Below are 22,182 nucleotides of genomic sequence, written 5' to 3' on the forward strand. Positions count from 1 at the left end.
AGCATGAAGACAAAGTAGAGGTTTAGGTGGCAGCAGGTGAGTGAAAACAGATCACACAACTGAATTATCTTTGCTTTTAACTGCCCATAGTGGGACAGTTTTGTCCCAAAAGGACAAAGAAAAGGAACAGTTCACATGTGACCCATCTGAGATGTTCCAGGCAACTGTCTAACATTTCATAATAGTTGGAGACCCATTTTCTCTTTGCTTCAAAGTCCACATCCATTAGGCTTAACAAGGAGTAACAGTACTGTCACCCAAATGGGGAAAAATAGTTTAAAACATTTATAAAACAATGGAAATTTATTTTTCTCCTCTCCTCCTCTGTATCACCTCTGTACTGCTCAGTTGTTCACTGCCTTTTGCTTTACCAGCATGATTTAGGTGTTCCTGCTATTTGAAATGTTTGTGGCACTTATGGGGAGGGATCCCTGCCCCAGGTAATGGTGTGCATTTTGGTTAGTGGGTGTGCTCACATGGTCCAGGATAACCTAATGCTGAAATACCTTTGCTGAATGGACCCCTCAGCCTGGAAAAAAGCTTTGTGAGATTTTGATGTAGAAGTGAGTAAAAGTTGACATCGCTTACAATTAGCGACACTTAAAATTTTTTTGCAGATATATTTGTGCAAGAAAATCTTCTTTTCTCTCTTCTTCATTTAGTCTCAAAGGAAATATTTCATTTTAGGAAAGGCCTGGCTGCAATTTTCAAGTGAATGAATTTATTCTTGTGATTTACTTAAAAAAGGAATGAGAAAACTTTACATACCAAAAATTCCCAAGAAGCCAGCTATCAGGAGGTGACATGTCGGATATGAAGTAGCTCTCCAGCTGGTCCCTGTCTGCATGCTGGGAAGGCATGTGGAGACATTTTTTCAATTGCTGTACTAGTTTGACATGTTCACAGTGGAAAATGATGTATCATTCTTGAGCCTTTGCTTGGTGGACACTTCAAAGTGCATTGGATCCTCATAGAGGAGTGCCCTATTGTTAATTGTTCCTTTCACATGTACATTGGGATGAACATGGTGAGAGCAGCGAGGAACAAAAGGGCTCCGGTGGCCTCTTAGAGAAAACCCTGTGCAGCTCAACCTGAGTCTGACCTTGAAAGGGTGGGTTGCTCTGGTTTTTAAATCCTGCTTGCTGGTTCATTCCCCTCTGGCACCCCACTGTTACCAGCTGCAGGGGAATGGGATGGCAGAGCAGAGAGCAGAGCCCAGCAAGGCGTGGGGAGCTCCCCCACTCCTGCCATGTGGTGCCCAAGGAGCCACATCCTGCACAAGCATCCTCCTGGGAGAAGATGGGCATGGCTGTAGCACAGGAGCTCAGAAAGGGCTTCTGCAGTGAATGTGTTGGATATGTGTGGATCTGTTGTGCCTCAGTAAGCAGGCAAGTCACATCCACCCTCCTCAATCAAACAAACCCACTAGCCCTCAGGCCCAGAGCACAGCCCAGGGTTCTGGAGGCCCCATGATTGGCTGTAGGTCTCATAATACATGGCATGAGTTTCCCAGGCCTCTGAGAACATAATTCATTAATATCCTGAGATAATCTTTGCCTCCCAGGCACCTGTCACTTATCTCTCTATCTCTCCTTTTTTCCACCTTGGGAAACCAACTATCTCTAGAGGGAGACTGCACAATGAAATGTGGTGTCCCAGACTGGGTTTAAAAGCCCAAGCACAGCAGTCAGTTTATTCCTGCAGAGAGAGACATGACCCCTTGGTGTGCATCTCTTTGAATGAGCTAGTCAAAGCCTCTTCCTGCAGCCTCAGTTGCACAGTTGTGCAGGCCAGACACTAGGAGGAGAGAGGCACACCTACAAGTAGCAAATCAGCCACTGTTCCATAGCCCACTGTGGTGCCAGCAGCTCCGCAGCACATTCTGTTGCTGACCCAGGGTCCCTAGACCAGAAACACCTCAGCCTGGGCACCACCACGTACAGCTCAGTCCAGACTGAGAGAAAAGGTATGAACAGGGATGAATGCACCAGGAGTCAACCCTGAGGCCTCTGCCCAGACTTTCATATAATGGCATAGTCTGGATCTTGGCTTTCTCTGATGAAAATTGGATAAATAGAAATGAAATAAAATAACAGTCAGTAAAATGCATGTAAATTGTAGCTGTTTTCATCCCTCAGTGCTCAGGCCTTTGATGCCTTATGTCAGTAAAACAGATTTTACTTGCAAAATATCTTGGACTTCAGTCCCTGCTTTCCTCAGCATACATCTGTGTTTGGTTCAGAGCTGGCAGTATCTCCCTGATGATGGGTGCACAGGTGCTGTGCCCCTGTCCAATCTTCCCATCTCTGGGGTACTGGGGAGTGGAGAGCAGGAGCAAAGCTTCTTCAGCTGTGGGAGGCAGCGGGTGCTGACTAGCATACAGGCTGCTGCCAGCTCTGTGTCATCAGTGCACACCAAGGGCATCTCTTCTGCTCTCCTTTTCCTCCAGCTCTAGGTTTTACTGTGCTTTTAAGTAATTGTCACCCCTTAGGGACAAGCCTTCGAGAAGGCAGAGGGCTCACATAACTCTGGATCAGTAAAGGAAGCAGTTCAATTAGCATTTCACACGCCTTTTCTTCCCTCTCTTCTTACCTTCCCTGCAGCGGGCATGCTTTCCCCTTAAAGGATTGTCCTGTTTCTGCTCCTTGCCAGCGTTGGCAGGGTGACAGTAGTCGAGTGTGCAAACTTGTGCTATTGTCCCCAGGCCAGGGGGAGTCATGGAGACCCACTAATATGACACAGGAAAATGTTTGCTGATGGCAATTCTATGGGCTTTGTCTAACTCTTTCTCCATCATGACGACTCGATTTAAGTCTCTAACTGTTTGACTACAGATGCAAGAGTACTATCCAACTCCATCCTTTTGTTCGGGTAGTTTGAATGGGTAATTCAGCTTTTGTGTAACTCAATTGAGGGGGCAAACATAAAGACAAGATTCTTGAGCGCTCAAGCTCCCTTTCCATGGATATCTGCACATCTCTTTAGAGATTTGTTCCTTTCCTACCTTTTTCTGACATCATCCTCCCCTTAAAAAAAAAAAAAAAAATGCTCCGATGGGGAACAGTTAAAAGTAGGCTAGTCCAGTCCCCCGTATTATATTGTCCTGTGCCAATGAAGCATGTTTAGTATCAGCCCCCAGACAGCTTTGGAGAATGCAGAGAAAAGGGTGTCTAAACTTTCCTAACTGGTCTTCAGCATTTTTGCTTTGGATTGTGTAATTTTAAAATGAAAGGTTTCCGTCGGGGTGAAGAGGATAGGGAGAATGGTAGAAATCATGGGGAAATGATTGTATTTATTAGCTGTCTTTCTGCGGCTGTCCCCATGGAGACAATTTGTGATGGCAAAGAATGCAAGGAGGGGAGGCTGATGCCTGATTGGGATGCTTTGTATTTGGCAAAGTGGCTTCTGATTGGCCTGGGAGAGCCCCGAACTCGCTGGAGTCGATATTCATTCAGCTTGCTCAAGTGCTTGCTAAACTACATCCAAACACTGGCGGGCCCTGGCTGCCTCCGCCGAGGTTGGCGGTGTGTAACCTGCCTAACGAGATTAGCGGGGAAGGGGCTGCCTCTCTCTCTCTCTCTCTCTCTCTCCTCCGCAGCGACGCTGCCGCCAGCACCGGTGAGAAAAGCTGCTGCGCGCCGGGTGAGTGTCCGTGCTCGCTTCCAGGGCGGCCACCCCGGCTTCTGTGCACCTAAGCGCTCTGTAACAAGATTAGGCGCTGAGCTGCTGGCACTTGTGAGCCGGTCCCCGTGCCGGTGTGTGCGGGGCAGCCGTGCGGGGCGGTGGGCTGCGGGCACGCGTCCGCTCCGACGGCAGCTTCCCTGCGTGGGAGCGAGCTGGCGAAAAACTTGTTTGCGTGGCCGGGAAGTTTGACATGTCCTCCCTCCGTTTGCTTAGCGCTGTTTGAACCAAAGCTTCTTGCTCAAAAGTCTGCCTGTCATTTTTCGCAGGTTTGCCTGAAGAAGGATTATAAACTTTTCATGGGAAACTCTGCACGGTGCATTCAGTGAGATGGCATCGGACAGCGAGGTAAAAACTCTACTGAACTTCGTTAACCTGGCTTCGAGCGACATCAAAGCGGCTCTGGATAAATCAGCTCCTTGTCGCCGGTCGGTTGACCACAGAAAATATTTGCAGAAGCAGCTCAAGCGGTTTTCGCAGAAGTACTCGCGGATCCCACGGTGTCACCCCAGCAAAGCCCCCGAGTGCGGCTGGCGCAGGGGGGCGGAGGACCGGGCCCGCGGCCCCCAGCCCGAGGCACCTGAGCCCAGCCCCCACAAGGTGGTGCAGACAGCCGAGGCAGAGGAGAGCCTCACCGGGGAACGGGTTTTGCAGGAGCAAAAACCCGAGGCTGCCCGGCCGGACCAGGTGCCCATGAGGAAGCGACAGCTCCCCGCGTCCTTCTGGGAAGAGCCACGGCCGGCCCAGAGCCTGGCGGCCAGAGCCTTTGCTGCCAGCCCTGAGGGGCTCCAGGCCCCCAGAGACCCTCCTCCCTATGAGGGGAAGAAAAGCAAAAGGAGCCCAGACACTGCTGGCCCGGAGAGCCCCCCTGACAGTGCGCCACATGCCGGGGAGAAGGAGCCCGCCGGGCCCCTTTCGGGCCGAGTGGGTGCTTGGACCTGCTGCCCCTTCCCCTGCCCCGGGCCAGGCGTGTACCAGCCCCCTGGCGCGCTGCCCCCCTCGCCCTTCCCGGGGCTGGGGCTGTGGAGGAAGAGTGCGGCCACGCTGCCGGCGGAGGTGCCGCACTTCTGCAAGGAGGCCGATGGCCAGGGGCAGAAACTCTACAGGCCCATGGTTCTGAAACCCATCCCCACCAAGCCCGCCATCCCCCCTCCCCTCTTCAACGTTTTTGGGTATCTTTAGCGGGGCGGGTGTGGGAGTCATGCCGAACACGACAGCTCCCGAGGGGGCTGGAAGCGCCCGGCCAGCCTTCGGGCAGGAACTGCTGGCAGCGGCCGGGGAGGGAGGCCGGGATCACACCGTGTGCCTCGTGGGCGGGCGGCAGGGAATTGGGAACTGCTGGGAAGCTACTTGGGCTGCACTCTCCGCACACGGCCGTAAATCGGGAATAAACCTTGCGAAGCCGGTGGCATGGAGCATGAGCAGGTCTCTTTCATCGATGGGCATTGTCTGAGCCGCGGCGAGCGGGGCTGCGGGTCACTCCTAGCCGCACTTGTAACACCTAGGAGACCTCTCCACGTGGGAACATCTTTCTGGGGCTGCCCTGCGGCAGCAGCACTGAAATGGAATGAATTAAATGCATTCAAAGAGTTTCTGTATTTTAAAGCAATTCCAGGGAAGTCAAGATATTCAGGTCATTTCGTTTTGCTGGAAGGGTGGTATTTGATCTAGAAATCACTTGTGATTGATTTAAGCTCTTCTTCTATGTAAATACTGAGAGAATTAAAAGAAAAAAATAAGGGAAGAAACAAGGTAATTTTTTTTTGGTGATTCTGCAAATGCAGTCTTAGTTTTGCCCCACTGGGTAGACATGAGTTTGATTTGCAACTGGTGGGGAGATATGACTGAAATCTCTGCCTATTCGAATTGATATAAATCAGAAGTGATTCTTCCAGGGCTAGGATATTAGGTAGTGTTAAGCTGGTGCAAATGGAATCAGGATGAATTTCCATGTCACAAATTGCTCTGCATCAACAGAATAAATGAGGGATCTTATTAGTTTAATACAAAACCATTAGGTGTGGTGGAAGGAAAAAGTAAAAAATAGACTGCCTTGATTTCTGGCTGAGAGTTAGCTTTTATTTTGTCTGATTTTAAGATGTTATCATTAAGACCTGGCTGTTTTGCCTAGTATTTTTCTAATTTTTTTTTTTTAAACAAATTGGCATTGGAATTTATTATGAAGTGTTTTAAGTTAGGTTTCACTTAAACCCATGGAGAAAGTGGTACTAAGACACAGAACATGAAATATTAGATATTTAATACTGCAGGTGTATGTATCTATTTGGCTATACTGGAGTAAATCACTGAAGTAAAGAAAAGTATATTTTGGGACAAAAAAGGGCCAAAGGATGGACATCCATGATTTCCCAGTGCCTGAACCTGCTGTTGCTGAAGCTAATGGGGACATCTCCCAGGACTTGATAAAAAGTGGCCTTGATTGGTTTGATCTGTGACTAGCATAGCTCTATATGACTCCTGGTATCTCTACAAGGGGAAAACCAGAAAATACTTCATTTGAATGCATTGTAGTAATTAAAAAATTATCATCTGAAGTAATTGTAGAGTATCATCTTGTATTTTCTGACGGCCTTGGTATTATATAACCAGGTACAACTTTTATTAGGATATGATCTAGCTCAGTTGGTTAGAGCCTGGTACTAATAATGCCAAGGTTATGGATTTGATCCCTCTATAAATCATTCACTTAAGACTTGGAATTGATGCTTCTTGTGGGTCCCTTCCAACTTAAAATATTCTATGATTCGACTCCCAGGCTGAAAACGGGTTACTCTTTCTTCAAACCTCACATATCCTACCAATGTTCACTTTTATGGAAACAATGTCTTTAGTGTGTGTAGTGCAGTGAACAATAGATATAGAGATGGCTTTCATTGCTTTCTCCCTGCTATGGCACTTGATACATGTATCAAGCCAGTACAGACTGTAGGAGAGAGAGCAGGAAATGTCTCTGGTAGCACATACTTGCAGCTAAATGCAAGGTGTGAGGTGCTAAAGAGCCACTCTAGGGGTTAAAGACTTCAGGTTGGGTCTTGATCCAGAAGTAAAGATTGGAACATACTTAGATGCCTTTCCCTTTTTTGCAAAAAATCCATGAGGAAACTCTGTCCCTCTCCAAAAGGATTGTAACAGAAGCCAAAGCCATTGAAGTTAAAGGTGGGAGAACAACAGCTTTTAATTTACAGTCCTGTAGGTAAGGAATTTTCTTACATGGAAATGGGGGGCTTTTCTCACATCAGTAGCTCTGTGTTACTGCCGTATTCCAGATGCAGCCAGATGCTGAACTCTGTTTCAGTACTATCAATACAGAGCAGCCTCCTTAGGACTGGTCTGGATTTGCATCTGGGTGGCCAGAGCAGGTCATGGAATAAACTACTGGTATTGCAGTAGTTGCTGTGCTTAAGTGTTCCTCCTTGAGTTCATTAGGGAAATTTCTAAGTGCTGTGGATCACACCAGAATAAGGACTTCTGTAAAAATTAAAATACTTGGCAAAGTGAATAGCCTCTGTATAAATTTTATTTCTGAAGAAATCCAGAGGAAGAAGAGAGTTCAAACCAAGTTTCTGTCTTTTGAATATTAAATTCCTAGTTTTATTCTTTTGCTTCTTTTAAACGCCATTTTATTTGAATGTATATTGCTGCACATTTTCCATTTAGTAGAATAGCGTGTTTTAAAGTTACAATGAAGGATTGAAACAGACCATTCTAAATGACCTCCAACTCAGGTATTTATGCTCCTACACTCAGATTTAAACTAATGTTATTTTTTTCAAAATCCTTTGTGACATGGAAGCTCCCCCCCAACCCAAGACAGGCAGTGGCCCTTGCTGGGGCTTTGAACTGGAGCAGCAGTGAAGTAAAACACAAATGAACAGAAGACAATTGTTAAGTATATTCAAAATCCCTGAATGGGGATGTGTGAGACTTTCCAAAAGGTTTGCAAATAATAGCAACTCTGTCTCGTCTTTAGCAATACTTACTGTTCTCTCATCCCTGAGATTGACAATGGAATTATTACTTATTCAAGCTTGTATTGATTCAGAATTTTTCTGGATGTTTTTGTGTTTGGCTTGTTGATGGTTGGTGTTGCTATTCAGGACAGCTGATAGTCCTTAAGAATCTGCTTGTTTATTCATATGCTGTTTGAAAGATGGAAACATAACATTTGAGAGCTGCTATTTACTAGAACAGTGCAGATTTAAACTTTTAAAAACACGATAGCTTTTATAAATACAGGAAGGGAGAAGTAAATGAAAAAACTTTCATACAAAATGAAATAAAAAAAAATCAAAAAAGTGCACAAGAACATCAAGTGAATTGCACATGTTGCAGTAAAAAAAAAAAAAAAAAAAAGTACAGTAACCTGGTCATGAAATATTCCTAGAACATTTCACATAAAGTCATCATCTCTGAAGGAGTCTAACTATCACACTCAGTGAAACAAGCCACTTTACCTTGCACTAGAATTACTGATCTGATTACAAAGCCTGGCTTGCCTGGGTTCTGGAGTATTTTTCTTTTCACAGTAACATGTAGATAGATGCATTAAAGGCACATTGAATTTGTGCAGATTCAGTATTGTGCACAAAATAGTATGTCAGTGACTGGAGTGGAGAGGTAGTGGGCTCCATTTCAGTGCAAATAAATGTAAACTGAGTATGTGAAGGTTTGCTTTAAAGATCAAGCAGAAAGGACTTAATAACATTGCAATTACCAGACTCCCTCTCTAACATATAGACTCTTCTCACCTCAGTTTCTGAGCACAGCATGCACTTATCCTTCCCACAGCTGTGTTATGTTCCCACCAGACCTGTGCTCTCTGCCTCAGTGACTCCTGCTCAGGGCGGATCATTGCCAGCAACCAGGACTCTATTTCTATTGGGTCTCCCAATAGAAATGAAGGTCTCTTGGTTGAAAGAAGAAATGGGCTTTCCATATTTATCTCATTAAAACCTAGTTTTAGTTTCTCCAAGGACAGAAAAAGAAATTGCTACTTGCTAGACTTTTGTAGACACAAAGATATTGGCTTGGGGGAAATTCCCAGGTTGGGATACTTATGAAATCCCACTTCTGGAGTTATTAATGTACTTGGTGATTGTGAGCCCTTCTACCTGCCAGGGTCTCCAGGGCTGTCACTGCACACCAAACTCTGAAGTGGTCTCCACCAAGCTCTACCTGAATCCATCACCCTCTACAACTCTGCTTTGTTACACTTTTACTTGATTTCAAGGAATTCTGATTTTTATCAATGTAAGACCCAGACCTTTGTTGCACAGCCCCAGAAAGTGAGAGATGCATGAACTCCACAGTGATTTTCTATCTCTCCAGGTTCTGCTTACCAATACAGGGCCTTCACTGGCAGAACTAATATTGCAATTTCTTGTTCCTTTTCTCTCCACCCAGTATTTTTCTAACCTAAACCAATTCCCTGTTCACACTACAAGAGACAAGGGCAGGGATCTTAAACTGACAGTAAAGGAAGTTACTGCATGAAATTTCACCAGTGGATTAATCTTGCCTGACTTTCCAAAGCTTTACAAGAGCAGTGTTCAGTGTGAATTGAAACTCTGTTAGTTTTTCAATTTTTTGCATTTATAAAGGGGACAGAAATGGACAGAGTAAGCAATCCTGTAACCAATGCTTTTTCTGCTCATGTCCTGTCCCACAGGTGATGAAGATATTTCACGCAAAGTCATCACAGTCTGTATGCCCAGACAGATTGTATTACTTATATTTGTGCAATACACTTCAGTCCTGTGTTAAGATATAAAACTCCACACAAATAAAACTCAGTGCAATGTATTTTTCCTACTTAGATTTCTGTCATACTCCATGGATGGTATGCAGATCAACAAACAAAACCAGATCTGTAAGGTCTCTGTTGGGGACTCCAAGCAGACCATGATGCACAGCTCCTCTGCCACCTAAGGTAAGGAGTGTGCTTCTAGCATAAGATCTGCAAAGATGTAGTTCCAAATTTAGTTTCTTCCATTCTTTCTTAGGTGCCGAGTAAGGAATAAAGCACTCATCAAAGCAGTTCAGCAAGTCACACCTGTCAAGTGATCTGTAGTCTCTGCCAATAACTGTTCATGGGGTCCTTGGTCTCCCCAGCTGTGAGGGAATGTGACTTGTTAAAAACTTCAATAAAAGAATTTCACGGACAATTATAGTGGTTCAGCAGATAGATGGTGACTTGTTAAGCTGCCATAAATCAGTTGTAGATCTGAGCTGTAAATAGGTGACCTAATTTTCAAAGAAGCTGAGATAATAACTTTCATCAGTGTCAAAGGAAGATGATAGATACTTCAAACTTTCAAAGTCAGAAAATTCAGGGCTAAATTCTGAGATTTTTTATTCAGCCTCAGTAATATCTCATACTGAATATTATTTCCCTGGTTTAAGTTGAACAACACCTGGTGCAAGCAACTTGGCATTGTTTAGGCACCTGAATAAAGATCTGGACACCTAATTCTGGGTATTCATTTCCATAAATTTTTCAGTTTGAATTCAATTACTTCGAAATAACTTCTCTTTCTTTCAGTCATGGTATTGTTACAGCCACAGATGTCCAAGGAGGTTGGAGAGGCTGGGTTTTATAGAGATAAGATCTTCTGGGGAAGGAAGAGAATAAGTTGGTTCAGCAGTGTTGCCTCTTTCCTTCACATCACTCTCTGTTCCTGCTCCTCTAGGGCTTTGCTCTGTTCTGACACCAGCTTCATGAAAGCATAAATCTAATGTTTACAGTGCAGCTATTTCTAATTTACACCAAAAATACCAAAGAGCCAAGGGTTGTTTTCAAATCCCCAGTCTAGGAAATTCTCTCATGCAAAATTTCACGTACTTCCTATTGCAAATACGATACATAAGGAACTGTATTCACTATGTGCAAATACAATTCTTCCATCCTCCTTAAATAAATGTTTCCTTGACTTTTAAAGGATTCAGCTTTTCTGGATTTTAGTCTATTAAAGAGTTCTGAGATTTGAAGGTTCATAAATCAAGTCCTTAATAAGAAAGGTACAAAAAAAGAAGTAAAGGTGTTAGCAAGGTGGTGTCAAAATATCAGAGAATTAGCAACCAACACAGAAATCCAAACAATAGAATAGAAACTACAATTAAAATCTCAGTTGGTGAAGGTAATGTGATTGTTTTCCCAAACACATTGATTCTTGACACGTTCTGAATTGTGACCACGGCAAGGATGCTAAGGTCCACCACAGCTTTAGGACACTTTTGAGTTCCTCACTGATACTTGCTTCAGCACTATTCATTTGTCAGTATTGCCTTTCGTCTCTTCTTTGCAGACTAACGTCTGAGGTGAATTGTATGTGTTTTCTCTTGAAAAACCTAACAGCAGTCTCCTATGTTAGCTGTCTCCTCCATTTTCTTCTCACTCATGCTTCAAAAGCACATTTCTCTTAGATTAGTCGTGGGAGGGTGCTTGACCAAGCCAGCAGCAATTCCTCCCCAGGGCGCACCTGTGCCATGGGTGACACTGGGTGCCACTGGGGAAGCTGCTGCGTATCCAGCGTGCCTGGGGTCACTGCGAGTAGTCGTGCTGTAAATAGCGGATCAGTCTGTCTGGCAGGGGCAGGGTGTCGAGCAGTTTAATGCGGTTTCTTCCAACCAGGCTCCGTACCTTGATGCGGCAAAGATGGGAAAGAGGCCGTGGAGGTTCTGAAAGACAGGCGGGGTCAGAAACATGAGCAGGACAGGTTTTAACTTAAGAGACTTGAGCTCAGCTTGGGCAGGACAGTGACAGGAGGAAAATGGGAGAAGGAAGAATGAAAAAATGTTTTTTTTCTGTAATGAAGGGATAATAAGTTTGGGATTGGTGACAGAACTCTGAGGCATGACATGGGGAAGGATGTGAGCCTGGAGGATAGGGTGCTGTACCCATCTCAGCCATAGCAATGGGCTTTCTAGGAGGATTTAAACAAGTAATTTCAAAGTGTTCAGCCTTCCCACTGAAAATAAATGCAATTGCTACCAAATTTAGCTTGGTGCCAGAAAAATTATTTCGATAGTATCCATGAAAGACTTTTTCCTGAGGAAAAGGATATTAGGAGAGTGTTAAAAAGGCTTTTAAGGCCACTGTTGCCTGCTAGGCTGCTGTGGAGATGGCTGTGCTGCCCACCTGTTCTGATCTGAGTGAACCCCAGCTACATCCAAATGTGCATTTCTGCACTGCTGTGCTCATTCCCAGTGGGTCTGATCAATGGCTGTTGTGCATTTCACACCCCAGGGGACACCCCAGAAATTTCTGACCCTTATAACTGGTCAGTCACAGAAGAGAAATCCTTTCAAGGATTTCAAGGTTATTGGATGAATACTAAGAGGAGGTGGTGACTGGGGTTTTGAATCCAACAGTGGGACTATTTGTGCCAGAATCTTTTCTGGGAGACCATACCTGCTTTTTCTTTAATGACAGCCCAGTCCTCATAGCTGTCAATATGCTCCTTGAGACGGGAACAGAGCTGCACATTACCCACATAATCCAGAAGGACATCGATGATCGGCCCAGCCCAGCGACTTATCTCTGGAGTAGACACCATTTCACAAAACTTTAAGGAAAAACAGATGGACTACCATCAGTGGGATATAAATGCACTTGTGGAAACAGCAATTGCAATAGCCCTGACAGCTTTGATGGTACCCTGCTCCTACCAGATGTGAGGGCAATCACCGGTTTCCCTTCAGGAAACTTCAACTAAAGCCTGTTCTTTTCCAGCTGAGGGTAGAACTCCCTCTTTGCAATCACAGGATGACACAAATCCCTGGCAAATCCCTGGAGCATGGAATAATGCTGAATTGTTTGCAAGTCCTAAGATCCTACTTCTACAGAAATGCAAGGGCAGAGGAACTTTGCCCCAAGCTAGTCAGGGGCTGCTGAAAGGGCCATGCAGTCTAGGGCCCTGTGACATAGCTTGCTGGGTCCTTTCTTCTCTTGGGCCCTGTGGGGCAAAACGGAGTCCTAGGGAAAGAGAGAGATTCAGAAGAATGCAGCACCTCCTGCTTCTTGTGAACCTGCTAGTATCTGCAGCTCTGGGGAACCAAACATCTGACTAGAAACAAGTCTGGAGAAATCTCTGCACAGATAAATCCCTGGGTGCTTTACTCACTCATGTAAGAACTATCCTGGGCCTAATAGCGGGTGCCTTCCTTACTCAGTCCTGGATCATGCACATTTTATATTGTCTCCAGTGTAAGCTGCAGAGTACCTAAATTCATTGTATGGAGGGCTTCTTATGGAGATACTGAAGAGCAGATTTAAGAACTTTACTTCAAGCTGTCTCATTTAAAGAAAAAATCTGCCCACTTTAATCTAAATACCAGTATCTTATACCAGTCAGTTTCATCTGTCTCTCTTAGGACACTGCATATGATGAAGTTATCTGGGGACATAATCTGCATGGAAGCAGTCAGGAAGTTTAAAATTAATTAAATCGTGTGGATAAGAACTCAGGCACATGGCAGAACCCTATTGAATGATGGTGGCTGAAGCACCATCCATCAACTTAGTCACTCAGACTGTCTGCAGACACCTCCTAAGCCCACAACAAACAGGAAAGAAAATGCACTATCTTAAAGCTCTCTCAGTTTAAATTCCTTTAACTTGATCAAATTTGATTATTCATGCAGGAGTCCTAACTCAACATTATTAAACTCTTGTGTGAATACTCTTATTCAGAAGTAAAATTTTATTAGTTCACCTAGTAAAATAGAGCTGCAGAAAATAAGGTTATTTTGTTCAAGGTGAGAGCATTCACAGATGTGTTTACTACTTTTCTGACTCTTATTTTTCACCGAACATCACCATGTAATGTTTCCCAGGACAACATCACCATGTAATGTTTCCCAGGACAACTAGAGACAGTAATCAGAAGGATGGCGGTGGACAACCCACAGTTTCCTACCTGGGCTGCTTATAGGGAGTGCAGTTTTGCATGTCTGTCTGTCACTCTGCAGAGTTTGTGTCACTGCCATGCAGTTACCGTGCGAGACACGGACTGGGCACCTGCACTAACACCTCCTTGCAAGGGGAGTTGAAATGAAGACACATGCAGGGCCATAAACACTGCATCTTACTTGCTTTCTTCTTGTGTCCACAAGAGACCCTGCCTGCCTTTTTCTCTCTTCCCTGTTCACAAGCTCAGCTTACAAAAACATCTTCTGGAATAAACACGTTTCAAAACACAGGAAAATAAGCGTAGCGAAATAAAGAGAAAGGACGGCACGGCGGCAGGCGGCAGGGGACCGGCCCGGGGCGCTGGGCTGCGGCCCCGGCAGGAGCCCGGGCGCCCTCTGGCGGCAGCGCGCGGCTCTGCCCGTCCCGCCTGCCCGCCATCAGCCGCGGCTCCGCAAAGCTGCAGGAGCCAGAAACCATTTCTCTGTGTTCACTCTCTCCGGGACACATTAATTTAGTAGCATCAGTTATGATTTATATTTGTGCATTTTCCAAATCCAGTTACATTACTTCGTAGCCTTTATAAAGACTGATCATTCAGATTTATTATCCTGATGTAATCTTACACACACAAAAAAAAAAAAAATAGAAAAAGAACATCCCTTGTGTGGAGAAGGTTGTAGTTTCATAAGATCCTCCATATTTCAGAATATAAACCATATCATAACTACATATCATGAAGCTACCACAGAAGCCACTTTTATGAGCTCAAATCCTATCAGTAAAAGCAAATAAAAACAATCTTAGAGGGAAGGGATTACTTTTTTTTTTTTTTTTTATGTGTGCATCTCTCCTCACTGCTTTCCCTCTGGATACAGAAAAATGTTTATACAATTTTTGCTATCTCTGCCTCATATGGTGTGACCTTTGAGGCAATGACTCTTTGTGAGTGACCTAATATTTTCTTAGGTAATAGTTTCAGGTGAGATCCAGAAGGAACTGGTTTTGGCTAGGATACCACAGACAAACCCTGTCTACTTGTTTTGGAATTCCATCTCTCTGTTCTCTCAGTGTGCTACCATATCACAGATCAAGAACTAAAGATGATGTATTTTATAAATTTTTCTTTGACAAAAAATATGGTATACTGGATAAATTTTGTTGTGACAAAAGACTCTTGAGAGTAAAGCCCTTTTTAAGATAAGAGATTATTGTGAAGGACTCTTAAAATTCTCTCTGTAAGATTTTCTTTTTGGTTGTTTTTCTTCCCCCAGATATGTTACCTGAGAGTAAAGTCTTTTGGAAGACATGACTGATGAAAAGGTCAAGATTTACTAGGATCATTTAATGTTTTCTTTTATTCTTTCCACATATTGGTAACCATACCTTCGGGATTCTGCTGAATCTCTCAAAGCTGCACTTAAACTAGATAGAAGCGGATTGATTTCTTCCCTGACTTTTTGCAAAATAGAAAAACTGCTATGTTGAGATTTCATTTTTGTCTAGCATGTTGAAAAACTGCAAATTTTGAATGGAGCATTAGGTTTTGAGATACATTGGAAGGAGAGGAGATACAGAAACCAGAAAAAAAGTATAATTTGAGATTCTGCAAAGTCCTTTAAGGGATTGAAAGTCCCATTCCAGCTCAATGGAAGCTAACCCCAGCTGCATTTTAGAAAGGCCTGCAAAGATACATGTATAAAATGTAGATATCTAAAGCTTATAAGTGGTTTTGAAGATATTAAACTTGTACCTAAATTTCCTATTCTCTTGTGAAATCTTCAAATATAACTCTGTTACATAGCTAACCTAATAACATGCTCTCTCTCCATGACTGCTTTTCCAGTAGACTCAGAAACTGCAGTTGTTCACATTCACTAGTTTACCCTCAAAGTGAAGCACTAGACTGTTTTCATGTAACCAGTAGCTAAAATTCTGTTAGACAAAACAAACCCTACAGGGCAAGTTAAAAAAAGTTTCTAACTCCCATATGCTAACACCATATGTTTGTCAAGAGAATATGCCTCACTCCTGGCACCTCAGGTCCAGAGGAAAAGAGCATTGTAGAACTCTTGGTAAGAATGTTAAGATGGCTAAAATTCACTGTAAATTCAAGCTATGGCCACAGTGGCTGTTGCCTACCCTGCTGCAGTCATTGGACACAAACTTGGAATGTTTTCTGGCTCATATTGAGCCTTTTTTTCTGTAAATAAAGTAGGGATCATGAAATTTTCTCTCACAAAAAAGTTGGATGAAAAAATACACTTATGTTGTAAAAATCCACTGGTAGGAGATACCCTTAGAAGTCCTGTGGGTAGACTAGGCAGTGCTTACCTGTACTACTGCTGGCTCCCTGGTCACCTGAGGATCATTAAGTCTTTCCCGCCTGTAATTTAATGCAGGGTGTGGGCCATTTCCGTACTGACACTCAAAACAGGAACCTGCGTCACAGCCCAGATCCAGGAGGTACTTCAGCACGGAAAGGTACTTCATTGAAAACATGATGGTAGCTGGAAACGTGGTGGGATGACTTGATATGTAGGCGTCAATGTTTGCCCCATGGTCAAGAAGCAATTTCATGGTCTTCAGGCAGCCGTGGCGGATGGAGATGAGCAATGGGTTAATGAGGTCAACATTGGGATTGGCTCCGGCTTGCAGCAGCAGCTCTGTGGCGTAGATGTTGTTGTTAAAAACAGCAAAATAGAGTGGGGTTGTGCGTCTGTCCTCATAAAGGCAGGACCGTTCATCAGAGAGGGCAGTGTTGACCTCGTAGCCAGCATCGATCAGCTCTTCCAGGATATCGTCGTTGTTGCGCTCGGCCGCTAAGTGCAGGGGGCTGATGCCACTACGCTTGACACGGGTGCGGCTGGTCACGGGGATCAGCATGGAGACAATCCTGCCAGGAGGAGACTCAGTGAGCAGCAGTGAGCTCTAGGGGATCCACAGCCCTGCAGCAAGCTTTATTCATAGCTTTATGATTGTACCCGTAAGGCAGAGCCTGCTAACTCAGGCACAGGAACAGCTCATAGAAACCAGACTGCAAACCTCAAACCTGTCAGCAACTCCCTGTGCACTGACCTTGCCAAAAATATGAGTTGTTTGACCTTCCTCTTTCATGGAAGAACACATTTTTTTGAGATTATCACCCAGTTTCTGTGATGCAGCTACAGGGGCAGTTACAATGGAAGAGGTGACATGCTGGCACTCACCCACCCTGTTGTAACTTCTCGTGGGTTCCACGGCCCAGATGGCAGACGACCAGCCAGGAACTACCAGATATTCTGCACTACCAGATATTCTGCACTACCAGGTATTCTGCACCTTCATCATCATGCTATGGGTAGGACTGGAGGAAAAGGTGCACAAACTCCAGTCTGAGGTACAGCAGAGAGAATGTATCTCCCCTTTGCAGGTTTTGCTTTACTGCTCAGCAGAGAAGGGTGCCAACACAAAGTGCTTGCAGGTCTTGTGGGTCACAGCCATAGTAATAAGCTTGACACCAGACAGAACAGAGCTAGGACAAACTACAGATTTGGCTCCCAGGCCTTCCCTATTAGATTTTACAATTCATTTATTACCCTGCATTGATCCTTATCCTGCGGGCCTTCAATGTGCGGCTTTTGGCTGTGGTAAATTCATGGGGCTATCAATGTCCATCCCAGAACACAGGGAGCCAGAAAGACCATTAGTAAAAGAGAGAAAAAGAATTAAAAATATTTTCCAGGCTGGTTTCAATGTTTCAGCTGAGGGACAAAAAGTGTGCAGCCAAGTCCTAAACTCCAGTAATGAGGGACTGCTATTATAAAGTGTGTTGTGGTCTTAAATACAACATAAATCAAGCTGCTCTAATATTTAATATTAATTTCAAATATATGATGCACTGGAGCCCTACAGTCACAAATCCATGACCATTTTTATGTCTGTACAGATGTCAATGGAGCTGCATGACCAACCCTATGAGTTAAACCTTATTTTCCTGCTTATAAAGTTGGGTGATAGATCCAAGGCCCTAGGCTGATTCTGTAGATATAGACAAGTCACCTGAAGGAAAACTTACTTTTAGAAAGAGCCTACATATCATCCAGCCTGAGTCTGCCTGCTGAGTCAGGAGTTGCCCACACTCCCTTTGCAATACCTGTGTAGAGGGGGATATCTTAAATAGGAGCTTGTGTGAGCTGGGAAGCCATGCACACCTTCTCCACCTCCTTTCCTCCCATGCAGACTACTCTACCTAGCAGTCAACAGCTCTGGTGGCACCCAAACATGCAAAGCTCAGTTTCCTACCATGTAGTGTGTCTCCTTTAAAATGCTGCATATCTTCAGCTTGACTGCAATGGCTAGTCCCAACACTGGGACCTCAAATATATATTTACATCATGAACTAAGCCAGTAAAACTTTTGTCTGTGATAATCTTGTGATCCTGTGAAATTCTGAGCCTCCAGCACTCCTAGGATCTGAAATAATGGTTGAAGATGTAATTTTACAGGATTATGTTCCTATTTACGTGATGGACTGTTGATGTCTCCAAGTTACATCTACAACATCTAATTTTTAAACAAAAAGGCTTTTAAAATTATGTAAATATCTTGGGAAATTAAGCACTTATTTTTTTCTCCAAGCAGTCACACTAATTTTCCAGCACTGTGGCACTTGCCAGGGAGCAGGAGGTTTGGGTGCTGGTGAGCTGGCAACTTCCCACCCTCAGCAAATGTTCTGTAAGAGCCTAATAACAAAAAGGGCACAGAGCACTGTGAGGACACTACGCCAAGTACCAGCATTACTCATCCCATGATCAAATGTTTTGAAGATTTAAGGGTCTGTTTTGTTCTTTCCCTCCAGCATATGTGCTTCAGCCAGCTCTTCACATCTGAGTTAAAGAGGCACTGCATCATTTCTGTCTGCAAGGGGAACCTGAACCTCGCTGCACGGGTGCCACGCTGAGGCTCTGCATTGCTGCAGTGTCCTAGAGCTCAGTACACACATTTATTTTGTACCCCACATTTATTTTGGTATGACAAGCAGGAAGCATCAAATTGTTACCAGTTTAATTGTGTAGCTTGAACCTGTGTCTCTTTCTCACACTCGAAAGTGGGTCAGTTCAGTAATATGGTGCCTCTGGAGCATTTCCTGTTTCTCTAGAGGGAGAATGCAACTCAAGTGAAGGCAGCCAAGGCCAGACAAGTCAGATCACATCCCATCTCTGTCACAGGAACAAGCTTCATGTACAGTTTTTAAATAGTGCCAAGATTTCCCTAATCCCTGACACCTGCTTCTGTGTTTTCTATTTGTTAAAGGTTATATTTAGGAGGAGGCACGGTATCCTCAGTGTGAGCATGCCAAGTGTTTACTGACTTGTATTCACTTAATAAGTCTGCCCACACTTCATGAAGTGTCGTAGTTTGACACGGAAAGATAATTTTTTCCGGAAGGAAGGGGTCAATTTAGATATTGACCAATTGAAAGTAGACACGCCTCTGAGAACACAGAGGGGTTGAAAGCAGAATTCCCAGGGGAACTCGCTCTCTTTGGTTCCGGTCAGCGTGCAGTGCAGACCTTCCCCCGCCCAGCCACGAGCTGGGTGGGGGAGGGGAAGCCCATGGCCTGAGAAAGGTAGGCCAAAAGCCCCAAGAGTGGTAAAAGGACTGAAACCGGGCTGGCCCCTGCAGATAGAAGGGTGGAAGAAATCTGGAATGTCTCCATTTCCCCCCCCAGAGTTCCTCTCCCGAGAGGGAGAGAGAAAGCCGCGAAGAAAGAGGAGCGGGGGGAGCTGCTGCAAGGTGCCCAGTTGTGTGGGAGTTGCTGGATGTCCGGGCATCGAGCCATCCTGGGAGTTCGGACTTTTAACCCTTTCTTGAGAAATGAAAGCTTTGTGAATTTTCCTTTCCCCTCCTCGGTTTGAAAGAGAGGAAGAGGGACACCTTAGACCCTGGGATGGGATGTTGGAAGGAGAAATTCTGGATAGGAGGGGGACAAGGAGTGGCTTTTGGCTGGACTTTTCCGTGTTAGCCACAACCTGAACCAAATCTTCTCCGTCAAGAGGGACTGTGTTTTGGGAAGATGCCAGTGAGTCAAAAGACCTACTTCAGCTAAAAAAAAAAGACAAAAGTGAAGTGAACAGAGAAAAGATTAGAGAGTTTGTGGTGGCACCCCCTTGCCCTTGAAAAAAAAGAGAAGAGAAGAAAATCTCTGTTCTTGAGCCCTCGGCCCCAGGGGAAAATGGGGGGGACTGTGGTCTCAAACAATGAAAAACTGAACTGTTGTTTTCTCCCCTCTTGGCAGGGCATCCTTGAAAGGAAAAATCCTAAAGGCAATCTAACCATCCATGCATTGATAGTGAAAGCACTGTGCATAGAAAGGAGAAGGGTCACCATGGCAAACTTTTTCTCCGGGCGGTGCCATGTGTGACATGGAAACACAAGATGTGAAGCTGTGTTTCTTGGGGAGGTCTGTGGCACAGGAGAGACTCTGTTCCCTCGATGGACTGAATATCGATTGCTTAGAGGGTAGAAACCTGATTGGGGTCCAGATTGTGTCTCACTGTAGTTTGTTAGAGTTGGGTGGTGGGGGGAGGAATGTTTTGCAAGGTTTTCATTTGATCTTTGTGTAGTTTTTTTCTCCCCCTTCTTTAATTTTCTCTTTTCTTTAATAATAATAGTTTAATAAAATTTTTTTCCTGTTATTAAGCTTAGGCCTGCTTTGCTCTATTCTAAATTCCACTTCACAACATTCAAAATAAAAATCACATTTTCATGGGGGCACTGGCATTGTGCCAATATCAAACCATGACATTTGGTTCCCTGACCGGGAAAAAATAAAATAAGATCAAATAAAATAAAATAAGATAGTAATAAGATAAATGTTATAAAATGAAATCAAAAAAAATAAGAGCAAAGCATGTGTTAAATTTTAAAATGAATTAGAGTAAAAATTTAATATAAGTTTCTGTTTTATGTAGAATGTGTTAAATGTAATTTTAATAATGATTTTTTTATAGTCTGTGTTCTCAAAAGCAAAAAGTAGAATGTCTTAGTTTGACACGGAAAGATAATTTTTTCCGGAAGGAAGGGGTCAATTTAGATATTGACCAATTGAAAGTAGACACGCCTCTGAGAACACAGAGGGGTTGAAAGCAGAATTCCCAGGGGAACTCGCTCTCTTTGGTTCCGGTCAGCGTGCAGTGCAGACCTTCCCCCGCCCAGCCACGAGCTGGGTGGGGGAGGGGAAGCCCATGGCCTGAGAAAGGTAGGCCAAAAGCCCCAAGAGTGGTAAAAGGACTGAAACCGGGCTGGCCCCTGCAGATAGAAGGGTGGAAGAAATCTGGAATGTCTCCATTTCCCCCCCCAGAGTTCCTCTCCCGAGAGGGAGAGAGAAAGCCGCGAAGAAAGAGGAGCGGGGGGAGCTGCTGCAAGGTGCCCAGTTGTGTGGGAGTTGCTGGATGTCCGGGCATCGAGCCATCCTGGGAGTTCGGACTTTTAACCCTTTCTTGAAAAATGAAAGCTTTGTGAATTTTCCTTTCCCCTCCTCGGTTTGAAAGAGAGGAAGAGGGACACCTTAGACCCTGGGATGGGATGTTGGAAGGAGAAATTCTAGATAGGAGGGGGACAAGGAGTGGCTTTTGGCTGGACTTTTCCGTGTTAGCCACAACCTGAACCAAATCTTCTCCGTCAAGAGGGACTGTGTTTTGGGAAGATGCCAGTGAGTCAAAAGACCTACTTCAGCTAAAAAAAAAAGACAAAAGTGAAGTGAACAGAGAAAAGATTAGAGAGTTTGTGGTGGCACCCCCTTGCCCTTGAAAAAAAAGAGAAGAGAAGAAAATCTCTGTTCTTGAGCCCTCGGCCCCAGGGGAAAATGGGGGGGACTGTGGTCTCAAACAATGAAAAACTGAACTGTTGTTTTCTCCCCTCTTGGCAGGGCATCCTTGAAAGGAAAAATCCTAAAGGCAATCTAACCATCCATGCATTGATAATGAAAGCACTGTGCATAGAAAGGAGAAGGGTCACCATGGCAAACTTTTTCTCCGGGCGGTGCCATGTGTAACATGGAAACACAAGATGTGAAGCTGTGTTTCTTGGGGAGGTCTGTGGCACAGGAGAGACTCTGTTCCCTCGATGGACTGAATATCGATTGCTTAGAGGGTAGAAACCTGATTGAGGTCCAGATTGTGTCTCACTGTAGTTTGTTAGAGTTGGGTGGTGAGGGGAGGAATGTTTTGCAAGGTTTTCATTTGATCTTTGTGTAGTTTTTTTCTCCCCCTTCTTTAATTTTCTCTTTTCTTTAATAATAATAGTTTAATAAAATTTTTTTCCTGTTATTAAGCTTAGGCCTGCTTTGCTCTATTCTAAATTCCACTTCACAACATTCAAAATAAAAATCACATTTTCATGGGGGCACTGGCATTGTGCCAATATCAAACCATGACATGAAGTCTTCCCTTTTCAACATCTCAGTTCTAAGGGGGAAAGAGTTAAATTACTGCTTGCAGCTTATGAGATGATCCTTATTAATTTCAGGTCAGTATTGACAAGGTGTCATTTAAAATAAACAAACACCAAGAAACAAGAGTTGACAGTTG

The 22,182-nt window shown here is 44.3% G+C and overlaps 2 protein-coding genes across 4 annotated transcripts in view; one reads left to right on the forward strand and one right to left on the reverse strand.

Annotated features, from left to right (window-relative positions):
- The first annotated feature begins 1,255 nt into the window (after positions 1-1,255).
- Positions 1,256-9,481, forward strand: FAM181A (family with sequence similarity 181 member A). Its single transcript, XM_085580672.1, has 2 exons — positions 1,256-3,642; positions 3,951-9,481. The coding sequence occupies exon 2, from the start codon at positions 4,012-4,014 to the stop codon at positions 4,861-4,863; it is 852 nt and encodes a 283-aa protein (XP_085436798.1). The 5' UTR covers positions 1,256-3,642; positions 3,951-4,011; the 3' UTR covers positions 4,864-9,481.
- The window catches only part of ASB2 (ankyrin repeat and SOCS box containing 2), a 51,141-nt gene continuing 36,221 nt past the window's right edge, over positions 7,263-22,182 (reverse strand). For all 3 annotated transcript variants that reach the window (XM_085580670.1, XM_021541303.4, XM_021541302.4), the window contains 3 exons: positions 15,944-16,505; positions 12,113-12,266; positions 7,263-11,379 (listed from right to left, as the gene is read on the reverse strand). In XM_085580670.1, the coding sequence (XP_085436796.1) occupies positions 11,243-11,379; positions 12,113-12,266; positions 15,944-16,505 (853 nt within the window). In that variant the 3' untranslated portion in view covers positions 7,263-11,242. The remainder of the gene's footprint in view (positions 11,380-12,112; positions 12,267-15,943; positions 16,506-22,182) is intronic.

The sequence above is a fragment of the Lonchura striata genome, chromosome 5 (assembly GCF_050655825.1).
Source record: "Lonchura striata isolate lonStrDom1 chromosome 5, ASM5065582v1, whole genome shotgun sequence".
NCBI lineage: Eukaryota > Metazoa > Chordata > Aves > Passeriformes > Estrildidae > Lonchura > Lonchura striata.